Source organism: Mus musculus, chromosome 7 (genome assembly GCF_000001635.26).
Source record: "Mus musculus strain C57BL/6J chromosome 7, GRCm38.p6 C57BL/6J".
NCBI classification, from domain to species: domain Eukaryota; kingdom Metazoa; phylum Chordata; class Mammalia; order Rodentia; family Muridae; genus Mus; species Mus musculus.
This window is the reverse complement of record NC_000073.6, coordinates 109,523,594-109,538,249: the sequence shown is the minus strand read 5'-3', so window position 1 is coordinate 109,538,249 and position 14,656 is coordinate 109,523,594. Positions and strand designations below refer to the sequence as shown.

Sequence of the window (14,656 nt, the reverse complement as noted above, 5' to 3'; positions counted from 1 at the left end):
GGTTGGTGGGGAGGGGAGGCCAGGACATTTGTATATCTCTCTAGATCCTTCTGCAGCATTAGCCTGTGTGAAAGCCTGTGATCTTTTAAACCTGTCCCTAGTACATGCACTTGCACAGTTGAGGGACTCCTGGGATAGCAGGGTGCAGGGTAGCCTATCTGACCAGACCCTGGGATCTAAGATTATATGCAATGATTGAAAGGACAGATCAACTTCTGCTTGGTTGTAAATCATTTTAGCTTTCTTGACTATTCTCTGTATTCGTCTTCCTTGGATTGTCATCTTAGATTGCTGACCTCTAGATATGATCATGTCACCCCACAGTTTATATTTACTCACTCCACGCCTGGCCATGATGTTGGGAGGAGCTCTATCTATGCTCTGGTAGGGCTGCAGTCTGAGCAGGGACTGAGGGGCATACCTCCTCTGGGGTTCTTGGAGAAAAATTTTGAACTTAGGGGAAAGATGTTGACTTTTGAAAATAAAAACTTTTTTTTCTCCCCAAAGAGCAATCTCTGTTTCTATCATTCCGGGGAAGGGGGTTGCTGTAGATCTACAAAGAACTAGTGGGAGAACAGACCCCAGGGCCTGTCTTCCCTTTTATTTTCCTCAAAGGTCAGTCATTGGGTTGTTGACAATGTTCTTTGGTTTCCAGGTATTAGTAGGAGAAGGCTGTGTCAGCTACCAGTCTAGAGAGAGATCCTAGACAGGAGCCTAAGAGTCCTAAAAGAAGGGTTTCGGGGCATCCATCCAACCATCCATCCACAAGCATTCATTGTATACCTGTTGTAGGTCAGGACATATCCTAAAAGTATATACACAAAAGTCTAGCATGTATCCTACCCTCGGTGTACCATAGCTAGTCTAGTAGAGGACGCCAACTTTTAGTATTGAATGGAAGGGCTGTGGAAGTAAAATTTTGCTTAGAATTTGTCATGTTCCAGGAGAGATGCTTCACTGGATTTATGTCTCTTATTTTTAAACATCTTTATGATAGCCTGTGGAGTACTATTAACTCTGACCCTGTAAATTAAGAAATTAAAACTCCAAGATGGAATGACTTGCCCAAGGTCACACAACTGTGAGGTGCGAGCCAGAACTGACTTCCAAATCCTTTATCACCAGTCTGGCATTCTTGAATCCCTACCCCAACCCCCAGAGGATGATCTAGGGAGAAAATGATATTTGGATATTGAATGCCGTGTGTGCTGAGGGACAGGGAAGGGGTCCAGATGCCAGGCTGGGAGTCAGGCAAAGACCAGCATGTGCCTGGATCCCTAGGGCATTGGAGAACATCGTAAAGGCTGCCTTTGACAGCACAGGGATGGAACAGAGCTGTGCTCTTTTGCAGTGGGCCTGCTGCCCCTAGGGAAGAGCATGTTTGTCCTGGCGCACTCAGAGAGGGCCTGGGCTGGGTCCCTGCCAAGGGGGCTGGCACTGGCTCGGCATTCCTGCAGATTGGACACAATGATTCTAACCCAAATCCCACATACTTGATTTAATCACTTGGGGCTTTAGGGGAGGTGGGGAGTGGGGAAGGGAAAGAGAGAGGAGTAAGTTTCAAGCCTAATATGGACAAAACAGATTCTGCCTTCTCTTTAGATCTGTGACTGTGGCCAGCAGGTTTGGAGACTGAAATAGCCCCATCTGTATTTGCTTAGCAGCCTGCATGAGGGGCCAGCACCTGCTGTTTTGCTCCCTCCCCACTAGGCCTTGCCAGGCACTCCAGGCCTCTGAACCCAGAGGCGGCCGTGGGGTCCTGCCAGCTCCTTGCTGGAGAATGAACTCACTCTAGTCTAACAGGGTTGCGCCCGCCTGCCTGGGGTGCTCACAGTATGTTTCTCTTCCTTCAGCTACGAACCTTTTAAACCCCTTTCCTTTTTGTTCTCTTTCACTTCATAGCATACCTCTACCCTGTGTCTGTGTTCCTTTCCCTCCTTCCTATCAGAAAACAGCATGTTTGGAGGTAAGACAGCAAGACGAAAGGCTGCACAGACTCCTGGCTACAGCCTTCTACTTATGCAAGCTTAGGCAATGGCTTAATCTTCATGAACTCAGCTGTCTCCTCTATAAAACTGGGTGATAATGCCACTCTCATACTCTTTTTGTATATAGTACCAGCGCTAGGACTCTGTTTTAGGAAACATTTCATAGAAAGTCATTCCCTTCTCTTGTTTTGCTTTTGCCTTCCTTGGGCTCGGATCAAAGGGAGAAAAGAGGTATTTTGCAGTTTCCCTCATGATGATGGGGAGGGAGAGATAAGGCCACATGTCCTGTTCCTAAAAGTGTCCACAGTCCCTTCTTAGGGGCTGGAGAGATGGCTCAGTGGTTAAGAGCCCTGGTTGCTCTTGCAGAGGACTCTGATTAGATTCTCAGCACCTACATGGTGGTTTACAAATGTCTGAAACCCCAGTTCCAGGGGATCCAGTGCCCTCCTTTGGCTCCATGGGCACAGGGCATACCTGTGATACACATACAAACATGCAGCAAAAACACTTATGCATAAAATAAAATGAATTAATCAAAAAAGATTAAATTTTTTAAAAAAAGTCATGAGTCCTTCTTGACATCACATCCTTTTGGGTAGCATCCTTAGGGGTGTAGATTCACAAATCACCCTGTAATCTCTGCCATGCTGCTGTGTCCTCTGCTAGCCACTAACTGTTTTCCTGGGATAAAGGATAGCGCCTACCTGGAGCTTGGCAGGAGATTGAGTGTGCCCTCTGGGGAGAGTGGCCTTTCTTTGGGAATCTGGTTGAGTTTAGATGTTTGGAGTCATCCTTACTAGAAGGACTATACTTAATGATCGGGTCCAGAGAAAATGAGACAGTTGTGGTATTCACACAGTCTTTGTCTCTCCTTCTCTCCTCCTCTCCAGCCAAGTGGGAAAGGGCCTCGGTTGCCAGAGGTGTACTGTGTCATCAGCCGCCTAGGCTGCTTCGGTTTGTTTTCCAAGGTAAGATGCTGACTTTCTCCCCATCCCCGTGACAGCTCTCATAGGAGTCTGCAGATAGCCTAGATAAGAAAAATGCCTATGTGAGAGAAAGGGCGTACAGAGCAAGTACAGGTGGGCTCTCAGAATCCTGTGTTCCCAAGCCTGGCTTACTACCTAGCTGCCTGGCATTTCCCCAACTCCTGGGTTGATGCTGACTGCTCTGTGGTAGCCCAGCCTGGTCCATGGACAGAGCAGGAGTCCTTTGAGAAGCCAGGAGTGCTCAGGAAGCTGTTTCATGGTGCTATTTCTTTTGCCCTGATGTTTCCTTCTTGGGGACTAAAGCAGGCCACCAAGGGAACTGAATGGTCATTGAGGGCCAAGAGAAACAGGAAGGGTACAAGATCCTGGCAGGACAGCTTTTGTGTCTCCAGGCTTCTGGTCCAGCTTGGTCAGAGACCAGGTTGCCCTCTTCTCTGTCAGAGAGGTGGAGAAGGCAGCTCCCGACACTCTTTCTCTTTGGGCTGCTGGTGGTGGGCACAGGTCCTAGATGAGGTGGAGCGCCGGCGTGGGATCTCAGCTGCACTGGTCTACCCCTTCATGAGAAGTCTCATGGAATCGCCCTTTCCAGCCCCAGGGAAAACCATCAAAGTGAAGACATTTCTTCCCGGCGCTGGCAATGAGGTAGGCAATTGCTGCAGCTTTCTTTTCTGGCCTTGGGCTGGGTCTAGAGAAGAGCCTGGCCAGCCCGAGTGCAGTCTCTGAGGGGGTAGAGCACAGCGCTTCCTCACTCACTGTGTCTGTACTCCTAGTCAGTAAGAACAAACATGTGAACCCAGGGGCAAGTGTTGCCCAGTTATCTTCTGCTAGGACTTCAGTTGACTTGGACCCTGGATTAATATTGATTATGGGCATTCACAACTGGAGATTATACCAAACTTCAGATACAGTCATGAGGATAAAGAGCGACACAGCTCTGTCCTCCAGGACATTTTTTTCTAGAAGGGGACCTGCTGTTGAATAGTTATATTTATAAATAGTCAATTCCTAAGTGTCTGTAAAAAGAAAGAACGGATCCTATGAGAATGTAGAACAGGAAATCTGTTTTAGTTTAGGGGGCCAGAGAAGACCTTCCCCCAAGAAAGTGCCATTTTTCCAGGGGCCTCAGCAATGCACAGGAGGTGGAGGTGGAGGAAGATGATGCAAGTGTGAGAACAGCAGGTGCAGGGCAGGAGCCAGAGCGGAGCAGGTGCCGCTTAAGCACTTGAGACAGGGTGCAGAGGCCCAGAGGGTGTGAGGAGACGTAGGTGGGCAGGCAGGGGCCCAAGCCCATTGTTTGTGCCTGCACACATTGAATCTGGGGGTTTATCCAAAAGATGATTAAGATTCACTCTGATGTGTCTGCCTGCTGTGCAGAGAATGGGCAGGAGTGAAAACAGTGAGGCAGCTAGAATACAATTGCAGTAACACAGGCAAGAGGTAAGTCTGGGCTAGAGTATGGTAGGGAAAATGAAGAGAAAGACGGATTTGAAGCAGTAACACTTGGAGTTTTCCTGGAAAACATGAAAGCATGACAGTGGTTCTTAAGTCCAACCTCCAACTTTCTGTCCGAAGGAACAGGGTGGGTAATAGTGCCATATCTTAATGTGAGAACTTATGAAGGACAAGAAGGAGAGTTCTGTCTTATGATTTAAGTTTGAGGTACCCATGAGACAATAGTAACAAAGTATATAGATAGGGATGAAATGAAAGCCCAGTTTTGAGAAAACCCCAAGTAGAGGCCCCGTGATAGAGAGGTAGCAACTCTGAAGCTGGAAAATAGGAAATAAGGAGAGGAAGTGGCTGAGAAGCCAAAGAAAGGGAGCCATAAGGAATAAGGAGTAATGTACCAGGCAGGTACCACAGAGGTGCAGCAAGGCGCACTGACAAAGAACAGACTCCAGATGGAGCCTGGGGTGCCTGGGGGAGTGGAGAAGTAACGGTTTCAGACAACTCAGGTAGACAGCTCTTCTGGGGCGTGGCTTTGAGGAGAACAAGGAGGTGGGTGGAAGGAGAAAGTAAGTGGAGCTGAGGGCGGGGGCCAGAGTGAGAGGGGTAGGAAGGTGTTATAGAAGATGGCTGTTTGCATGCTGCTGGAATTGGCCCTGGGTGAAGACATTAGCAATGCAGAAGAAGGAAGGACACCAACTGTCACCAGAAGCAGCCAACTGTCACCAGAAGGTGCAGGCAGGGGTCTTCATGGAGGCCTTCTTCTGTTAGGAGAGGAAGGGGAAGATGGTGGCTTATAGACTTGGATTCTTAGGAGCTGGCTGAGTGTAGAGAAGGGGGCGTCTCAGAGTAAGAGGTGGGAAGATGAAAACAGCTGCCACAGAGTGGGAGGACCAACCTCAGAGTCGTAGAGCTGTGCAGGCAGTGACACATGCCTGTTGGCATCTCCCTGAGAGTCTCTACATATCCTGGGATTAGCGAGACTTGGAGTTTGATGATTGGCAGGATAGCTGACCCTGCCTTGACAGCTGGAGTTCTTCAGTTCCTACTTCTCCTAGGTCACCTCCTGGGCCTGGCTGCTTCTCTCTGACCAGGGCTACTTTCTATCCCATGAGTCTTCTTGGTTTTGCTTTAAAGACATTTCCTTCTCACAGAATCCAATTCACTCATACTGTAAGACACCTCAGACTCTCAGAAACTGTCCAGAAGTGGGCAGGTGCCAGCTTCTCACCCTAGATGCAGCGCCTGCCTTCTCTGCAGATCTCACTATGCCCTTCTTTCCTACTGCTATCTGTGGGCTGTCCCACTATGCTGCTGTCAGATTCCCAGCCCCTGGAGGCAGGGGCAGCATGGGGCTGGGAGTTAGAGGCTGGAAGCTGAAGAGTAGCACTTATTAGGGCTGCTTGCAGGGCTCCCAGGAGGCAGGGCTACAGAGTTTTGTTTTGTCTTGTTTTAGGATGGGGACAGATATTGGGTAGGGTACAGGGTTCTGACTTGGCTGCTATGGCATGCCTTCAGCCTGTGCCCATCAAGCACTTAGGCTTTCCTCTTCATTGCTCTGATCTTCCTGGGCTTTACCACCTGTCAAGGAGGACGGCGCACACAGCTCCTGCAGCCCCCTTCATCCCTGTTGATGTTTTTCAGAACCCAGGGTGAATACTGAGCTAAGAATTCCTTCACTTGCAAAAGCAAACAGCGCTTAGGGGACTGGAAGTAACCCAAGTTAGAGATGAGAAATGAGGCTCTGTAAGTGGCTGGAGCAGATCTGAAGCAAGACCAGTTGAGACACCTGGTGCAAGCCCCTTGAGGGAGTTAGCTGACACCACAAGGCCACAGGGGATAGTTCTCAGGAAGCCTGCATATCACTGCTGCTCTACAGAAGACGATGAGTTAGCAATTCTTCTGTCACTGTGGGGGTCACTTGCAGCCCCCCCCCACACACACACACACCCATGCCTCCAGGGAAGGGGCTTTGGGAGCTGCTACATAGACCTCTGAGTAGTCCTTCGAGAATACAGGTAGGCCTGGCTTTAATAAAGGTAGTCCTATGTCCTTGCAAGATTCTTTGGAATAGCCAGACCTTTCCTATCCTTAGCACAGGGCTGGTGGTAGAGATAAGGGGCAGGATGGCAGGACAGCCGTCGGAAGGAAACTGTCATAGGAAATGGAGGGGACATGGCAACAAGGACAACAGCATTGTCTCTCCAGACATGGTAGAGGCCAGCACTCCTAAGTACTGGATTCTTCCTATGGTCTAGAAAGCAGTGGTCGATTGTGGGTCTGGTCAGTATGCTGAAGGAGATGGGAAAGAAGGCAGGAGACTCGTGCAAATGGGGTGTGTGACTCCCTGGTTCTTCATATCCATGGGAGCAGTTAGCTTTCTCTACTTTCCTCAGAGCTTATGTTTGGTCCCTAGTACTAGGCGTTTGCTAGGAGCAGAGCTAGAATCGGAAGGAAGGAGAGCCTGGGTCTCCTGCATCGTAAGAGGATTGGAAGCCTTGGAAGGAGAAGGCTGAAAGGAAGAGTAGCCAGCAGACACTGTGTGTGCAGCCTGGGCTCTCACCTAGCCTGCTTCTGCCCTGCCTTTACTTCCCTCCAGGTGTTAGAGCTGCGTCGGCCTATGGACTCCCGCCTGGAGCACGTGGACTTTGAGTGCCTCTTCACCTGCCTCAGTGTGCGTCAGCTTATCCGAATCTTTGCCTCATTGCTGTTGGAACGCAGAGTCATTTTTGTAGCAGATAAGCTCAGGTAGGGCTCAGGAGGCAAGGAAAGAGGGAGTGGGTGGCATATCCATTAATGAATTCAGCAAATTTTTACGAGTCTTGGTGTATCCCACACATTGTGGTATTAGAGTGCCTACTTATGTGTGTGCATTGTCACGGTAAATATGACATAGAGAAGGGTTAGCAGACCTGTGGAAAGGGGATGGATAGTAGGATTGAGAATCCAGTTGAGGACTTGGCCTGAGGAGGAAGAGGGACACTTCCTGTGCAATGGCCATGTATGTACAGGTGCGGGAACAATTGTATGGAGACGGTAAGTGGCAAGCAACTCCAGCCAAGCTGCCTGTGCAGAATGCAGAGTTTCAGGGGTCATGGATTCCAGGAAGGGCTACTGTGGAGAGCTGCTAAGTTATTCTGTAGCAGCTGGCCCAGGGAAACATGCAGAAATGGTGGGTAGAAATAATCCAAGTTCCAGGGAGCTATGGAGAAGGACAAGATGGGGCCTTGAGAGATGTGTAGGACAGAGGTTACAGTTGAGAGACAGACAGACAGACAGATGGACGGGAGAGGGGGAGGGAAGAAGAAGTTTCAGATACTGGAGGTCTAGAGAGCTTGGGACAGTTTGAGGAGGCTAAGAAGAGCTGGATGGGTCCGTAAGACTTGGTCCAACAGATAGGCACTTTTAGAGGTAGAGATCTGTTGGTGACCATAGGGAGCAGTAAAAGAGATGATCGCAGACCTGAGACATCTAGGAATGAGTTCCCAGCAGCTGAGGTGTTTTGTTTAAGAGTGTATAGGGTGCATGCTGGGAGAGGATGGAAGGCTGGGGATAACGTGTCACTCTGATCAAAGAAGTCAAGGCAGTAGTTTTTCTAGCATTGTATGTGTGCTGCCACTTAGCTTAGTCATTAAGCTGCATGCTGTGTTGTGCCTTGTATCAGGTGCTAAGAGGAAGGCAGTACAAGTTCTTGCCGGCTTCTCCTATGGTGGGTACCAAATCCCTGGTGTAGCTGAAAAGAGGAACTCTCCCAATTGCTCTCAGGCAATGGGCAGAAATGGTGGTTGCTGTTTGGAGACAGGATCTCACTGTGTAGCTCAGGCAGGCCTTGACCTTGCAGTCCTTGGGCTCCATTCCTGAGTTTGATATTAGAGGTGGGTGCCACTACCCCTTGCTGAGCTGCCCACTTTTCCAAGGACGGTGAGAGTTAGGAAATGAAGGCTGCCTCTCTCATACTCCTTTCATAGCTGTGGAGCTCTGGGTACTGCAGTCTAGGTCAGCTGTTCTCAACCTTGGGTCACAACTCCTTTGGGAATTCAAAAAGCCTTCTCACAGAGGTTGTCTAAGACCATAGGAAACACACATATTTACATTATGATTCATGACAGCAAAATTACAATCATGAAGTAGCAGTGAAAATAACTTGATGGTTTGGGGTCACCAGAACATGAGGAATTGTATTAAAGGGTTATAGCATTAAGAAGGTTGAGAATCACTGCTCTAGGTATTTCAAGGCCTATCTTGCCTTTGTAAAGGGGCCCAGTCTGGCAGCTAAGACTAGTGATGAATGGCAGAGTGGTATTCTGTCCAGCGTGGCCTCGCCAGATTGGAGTGTGGTCCCTGACAGTACCTGGACCCTGAACGTGCCCTTTGAAGTTTTTCAAAAATCCCCCTGCCCTTTTTTTTTTTTTTGTAGTTTTTGTAGTTTTTGAAGATCAGTGTGTCCCTTGGCTTAAAGCAGATCTTTCCCTGATCTTTGCCAAATTACTTTCTTGCTGTCCTCAGGAGAATGGCTTTCAGGGTCAGGGCACCTAGGTCTCCGGGCACAGCATATTTTTGGTGCCCATTAGGTGACAAGTTAGTCACACAAGGGCCTGGCTGACTATCATTGCCTTAGAGAAAATGAGCAGGGATTGCTTTTTATAATAGATAGGTCTGACTTTTTGTCTCCATCAGGGGATTAGGTGTAAATGTGTGAGTCCACGCTACAGCATCCCAGGGAGAGCCCTGATACTTTTTGGGCATGGGGTAGACTTCACAACATAACCAAGAATGATCCCAAACTTGCTATGCTTTGTAGCACACAGGCTGGCTAGGAACTCACGAATCTCAGTCTCCTAAATGCTAGTTATGTACCATGGGCCCAGGGGACCCAGACTTTTTCTGGGTGATGAGTGAGGTCCACTAATGCAAAAGAAAATGAGGTTTAAAGTGAGCTGGGCTCTAGGCCTTTTGTATCGTCATCTGTGATATGGTCCCTAAGTGGAAGGTCTTTTCTTAAATGTAGGCCTTGCTGTGCTGTCCAGGCAGGGTTCAGATGATCATCGGTTATAAGCCTCTAGCTAGCCGCTTCTGCAGTGCTTGTCACAGCACTTGGCTTGTCTGGAGGTGCTTTGGCTTGTCTCCTGGCAGGCCAGCTGTGCCTGTGTCTGCTGGTGCCTCACACCAGGCCTCTACACAAGCTGGGTGTGTGCACTCCGTTTTGCCTGTGAACTTCAGGTCTGCCCCACTGTGCTTGTCCTCCTGGTTTCCCTTTGGTCATTGGGCTCCTGTAGCCAGCCCTGTGGATTCCACCGTGTGGAGGTCTGGAGCCCCCTCCAGGACAAGAAAGGGATGACCCCAATGAGACCTGAGAATGGTGTAGCCCACCGCACACCTCCTGATTTCTGCACTCTCCCTTCAGTCAGATCACTGTTACCAGCTAAGGAGAAAGAAATAGAAAGCCAGAGGGCAGAGCAGTACTGGGCTAGAAGATGGCAAAACTGGTTGTGTCCTGGCTGCCTCTTATGACAAACTGGGCATCCCACAGAACACAGCTGTGAAAGGTAGAACAGCCTGAGGGACTTCTGCAGGGTTTTCCAGCTCCTGCACACTGGAGCTTTGTGATAAGTTCCTTTGTGCTTCTTAGCCTGAGCTAATACTCCCACCAGCTCATCTGGGGGTGAGTGTGCAAGCATATATGTGTGAAGGAACCGGTGATAGTTCTCTTGGGTGCTGGGATTATAGACGTGTATCACCACACCCAGCTTTTCTGGGTAGCAGTGTGAAAGAATAAGTCCTGGAAGTTTGAATACTCACCTTTGGGCTCTGTCTGGGTGATGTGTGTGTGTGTGTTTTGTTATGCAGACATGCATATGCATGCAGAATCCTCTGTATGTCACAGTGTGCTGAGTACATACCTTTGTGGCTGTGTCTTGTAGAATCCCTAAAAGTGCAGTTCATCAAAGGATACCCTGAGCCCCTGTAGTTTCTAATTATCCTTCCCTGAGGGTGTTGGCCCTGGGCTCAGTTGCCCTGTCTCTCTGTCTGTCCATCAGTACCCTGTCCAGCTGCTCTCACGCGGTGGTGGCCTTGCTCTACCCCTTCTCCTGGCAGCACACATTCATTCCTGTCCTCCCAGCCTCCATGATTGACATTGTCTGCTGTCCCACCCCTTTCCTGGTTGGCCTGCTCTCCAGCTCCCTTCCCAAACTGAAGGAGCTGCCTGTGGAAGAGGTAAGCCGCCCAGGGGCAACCAGCCAGGGGAAGGGGAGGAAGAGAGAAAGGCTGTGGGGATCATCTTACCTCAGCCCTGGCCTTCAAACAGCTTCTGTACTTTCTCCTGGGAGGTTTATCTGGCTGACTCTTTCCTGTCATCTGTCCCTGGGAACATGGGAGGTCTGGACACCTATCAAAGGCATTGCAAGACTCAGTCCCTGATCACTGCTTCTGACCCTTTCCCAGGCACTGATGGTGAATCTGGGATCTGACCGATTCATCCGACAGGTAAGAGCCGCATATTACAGAACCTGAATCTGCCTAGGGAAGGCAGTGGGCACTCAGTAACCACCCGGCCTGCTTTCTGATTTTTGAATTTCAAACTCACAGAATAGACGGGTGGAGCAAGCTGATTTCAGAACCCTTGGCCTCAGTGGGATCTGCCTTTCTAGCCTTTGTTGTTGGTTTTTCTTGGATCTAGGGTCTCACTATCCAGCTCTGGCTGACCTGGAACCTGTGATGGTTCTCTTGGGTGCTGGGATTATAGATGTGTATCACCACACCCAGCTTTTCTGGGTAGCAGTGTGAAAGAATAAGACCTGAAAGTTTTAATACTCACTTTTGGGCTCTGTCCGGGTGATACGTGTGTGTTTGTTTGTTTGTTTTGTTTTTGTTTGTTTTCTTTTGAGATAGAGCCTTGATGTGTTTGAGCATATAACCTAAAAACAGAAAATGGACCTGAAATTTTCTCTGAGCCAGTGCTCCCATCAGATAACACCTCTCTAGAGATATTCTGGGGATTATGAACACTACTGAATGTGCTTCATATAAAGGCTCACAGTCATTGCTGCAAAAAGCCCTCGCTAGTCATGGAGTCTTCTCGGCTTCCCATAGAGCATGACCTAGCAGGTCCCCTTTGGGAACAGACAGCCTATTACAAACCACTGCTATAACTAAGGACTCCCCAGGTTAAAGCACCAGGATACAGCCCCGGCACCAGAGTATGGATCGGGAATAGCATTCTCAGTACAGGTTAGGCCAGTCTCTGCGCCAAGTTCACTGCACTTCCTACCTGAGTGAAAGTAGGACGAGAAGGGAGATGGGGTAGGAGATCCTGCATGGGTCCAAAGAATCAGCTGCTCTTTAATCTGTAACTTGGGCAAGTTTCAAACCTTCCTGTGCTCGCTCATTATGCGAGGGTGCTAATAGTGTCAGTGCTGTTAGAAGCTCTGTGAGCTGGGGCCTGGCACGCGTCAGTGTCAGCTGTGGTCACCCCTGCTGTCTCCTCCTGCAGATGGACGACGAGGACACACTGTTACCTAGAAAGTTGCAAGCTGCTCTGGAGCAGGCTCTGGAGAGGAAGAGTGAGCTCATCTCCCAGGACTCTGACAGTGACTCTGATGATGGTGAGGGTAGAACCTTTCTGCTCTGAGTCTGGACTTCAGACCTTGAAATCTGTACTGTCCGCTGGGGCCTTTCTGGCTGACGAAGCCTAGGTGTAGGAACTGGGTCACTCTAGTTAGGCCCAGTGCCTTTTCTGCCCCAAAACATGTCACTACAGACTTCTCGGTGACAGGAAATGAATCAACCCCTCCCTCTTAGGCCTTGTTTCAAGCCACTGCCCTCACTTATGTGGAAAAGGTGATGCTTTGGTCTCCAATTTCTGGGAAGTATTTGCCAACTTGTGTGCTTAGAGCAGTTTCTGACCTCCAGGGGCTCATAGCTAGGTGACAGCTCTTAAGCAAAGGACAGTTATGAGTGCTGGTTAGAAGCGTGTTGGGAAGAGACTGAAGCAATGCGAGGTCGGCCTTCTAGAATCTTGGGCTGAATGTGACTTTTCTTTTCCCTTCTAGAATGTAATACCCTCAATGGACTTGTGTCAGAGGTGTTTATCCGGTTCTTTGTGGAGACTGTGGGTCACTACTCCCTCTTCCTGACACACAGTGAGAAGGGGGAAAGGGCTTTTCAGCGAGAGGCCTTCCGCAAGTCTGTGGCCTCCAAAAGTATCCGCCGTTTTCTTGAAGTTTTTATGGAATCTCAGATGTTTGCTGGCTTCATCCAAGACAGGGAGCTAAGGAAGTGTCGAGCCAAGGGTAAGGTCCCAGGCACTGGGATGGGAGCTGGGGGCTTCTCTAGACTCAGTATAACTAGGTCATTGTAATGAACTGCCAACTAGTAGACTAGATGTCTGCCTTGTCCCTTTTGTATCTGCACTGTGTGGTCCATCAAACACTCATGTCACCATTTTTCTCTCCCTCGTACCTGCTGTTCATCTTTCTCAGGCCTCTTTGAGCAGAGAGTGGAACAGTATCTAGAAGAGCTCCCTGACACTGAGCAGAGCGGGATGAACAAGTTTCTCCGGGGCCTGGGTAAGTTACTTGTTACTAATGAAGGTAGCCAGAGGGGTGCTGTTCCCTAAAATGCTGTGAATCTAGGCCAGCAAATATGATAGAGGCTGTAAACAGAGCAAGAGGAAATACTGTAAGCAGCTACTGCTTTAAGAGCATTTGGCAGAAGATTCACAAAAGGGAGCCACAGATTGGACCATAATTTGGTTTTTCTGTTGTCGCTGTACATCTCTCAAGTTCACGAGTTGAGTGCCACTCATCCTTGTTCTAGGCTGTAATATTACACAAGTCTTTAATGCCAGAGTGCCAGTTCTGTAAAACCCCAGTCCTTCAGGGACCTCAGCTAGTGTAATTGCACAATCATAGCAGAGGTTTTTTGTTGTTTTTTAAAGGCAACAAGCCACAGATGCAGGGTGTTGCCCAAAGTCACACAGTGGCTGATCTCTGTGTCCTAAGTTATGTTTTCCCTACCTTATCAGAGCCGTCATTCCTGTCTGTCAAAACTGATCCTTTTTGCAAGGAAAAGAAGAGAGGCTAGGAGAGAACATGGGTGTTGAAAGGGGATCATGAAACAGCCTCACCTTTGCCCTCTCCATCCCACAGGCAACAAGATGAAGTTCCTCCACAAGAAGAATTAAATGCCTTTCCTGGTAGCAGAGTTTAGTGCTTTGCAGAGCCCAGGGAGAGGGCCCAGCCTGGGACCCTGTGGGCTGCTGTGGCTACTTTGCTTCTACAGGCCCCACTCCAAGCCAGCCCACTTCTGCCTTCACCATATTCCAGGATACTGTTTGTAAATAATCTGCTGTAAGCTTTCCTGTTTTTGTAACAAGCAAAGAAAATCTGGTAAATATTTGTATATTCCCAAAGGGCCAGGTGCTTTCTTGCCTTGTCTGAGCTTGGATGGAGTCTTGCTGGGTGCTGGTGACTGGCCAATTATGTGCAGCTGACTGTCTCAGCCAAACCACTCATGTTTCCTCAAGACTTCTGGCCTGTCTGCCTGAGGCCCTGCTGCCAGTCTTGGGCCCTGGAGAGCAGGTGCTGTCTTAATTATGTATAAGAGGACTGGTTTTTTTTTTGTTTTTGTTTTTTTGGTTGTTTTTAAATCTAGAGTTTCTAATTTTTTCTTCTTAGTAGTTCCCCTATCTGCCAAGCCTCTTGTTTCTGAAAGGCAAGGATCACTTCGCCCTTTTTTGCAATGTAGAGCCAGGCACTTGGGCCTGGTCCTTGTTCCTTCCATCCTCTGACATGGTCAGTGAGTCATGGGAAGCGGAGCTCCCGTCAGTCAGTGGTGGCCATGATGCGGTACAGGGCATTTCTCCTTCCACCATCCACAGATGTTCTCAATAAACTGTACATTCATTTTGGCTGAAGAGTCTTATTGTGTTCCTTTCACTTTCTACAGTTCTCTCCAACCCAGGCGAATCTAGATGCGATGCCATGACAAAGGGGCTGGGTTGGGTTCCTGGCCATCCCTGAACATGAGTTCTCAAGGTACATGACTTGTCAGTTCCCATTTAGCTTCCTTCTCTGGTAGCCACAGATTAGGGTGTTTCCAGTGATGGGAAGGATGCTCTTTGCCCCTGCCCCTTGCTATCATTAGGTGACTTTACTGGGTAGCCTCAGCAGCAGCAGCAGACTGCTAACACTATATATCTATAACTAACAAACACTATATATATAGTGTGTATAT

The 14,656-nt window shown here is 48.9% G+C and overlaps 1 protein-coding gene across 18 annotated transcripts in view; it reads left to right on the top strand.

Annotated features, from left to right (window-relative positions):
• The window catches only part of Denn2b (DENN domain containing 2B), a 179,808-nt gene extending 165,469 nt beyond the window's left edge, over positions 1-14,339 (top strand). For 8 of the 18 annotated variants that reach the window (XM_011241942.3, XM_011241941.2, XM_030243084.1 and 5 more), the window contains exons 13-23: positions 1,903-1,966; positions 2,209-2,219; positions 2,879-2,956; positions 3,476-3,616; positions 7,020-7,168; positions 10,459-10,636; positions 10,865-10,906; positions 11,913-12,024; positions 12,472-12,711; positions 12,901-12,987; positions 13,570-14,332. In XM_011241942.3, the coding sequence (XP_011240244.1) occupies positions 1,903-1,966; positions 2,209-2,219; positions 2,879-2,956; positions 3,476-3,616; positions 7,020-7,168; positions 10,459-10,636; positions 10,865-10,906; positions 11,913-12,024; positions 12,472-12,711; positions 12,901-12,987; positions 13,570-13,604 (1,137 nt within the window). In that variant the 3' untranslated portion in view covers positions 13,605-14,332. Of the gene's footprint in view, positions 1-1,902; positions 1,967-2,208; positions 2,220-2,878; positions 2,957-3,462; positions 3,617-7,019; positions 7,169-10,458; positions 10,637-10,864; positions 10,907-11,912; positions 12,025-12,471; positions 12,712-12,900; positions 12,988-13,569 lie in introns of those variants that run through there. The other 10 variants (NR_037617.1, NM_029811.2, NM_001001326.1 and 7 more) reach the window with 6 other exon arrangements.
• Positions 14,340-14,656: the final 317 nt, after the last annotated feature.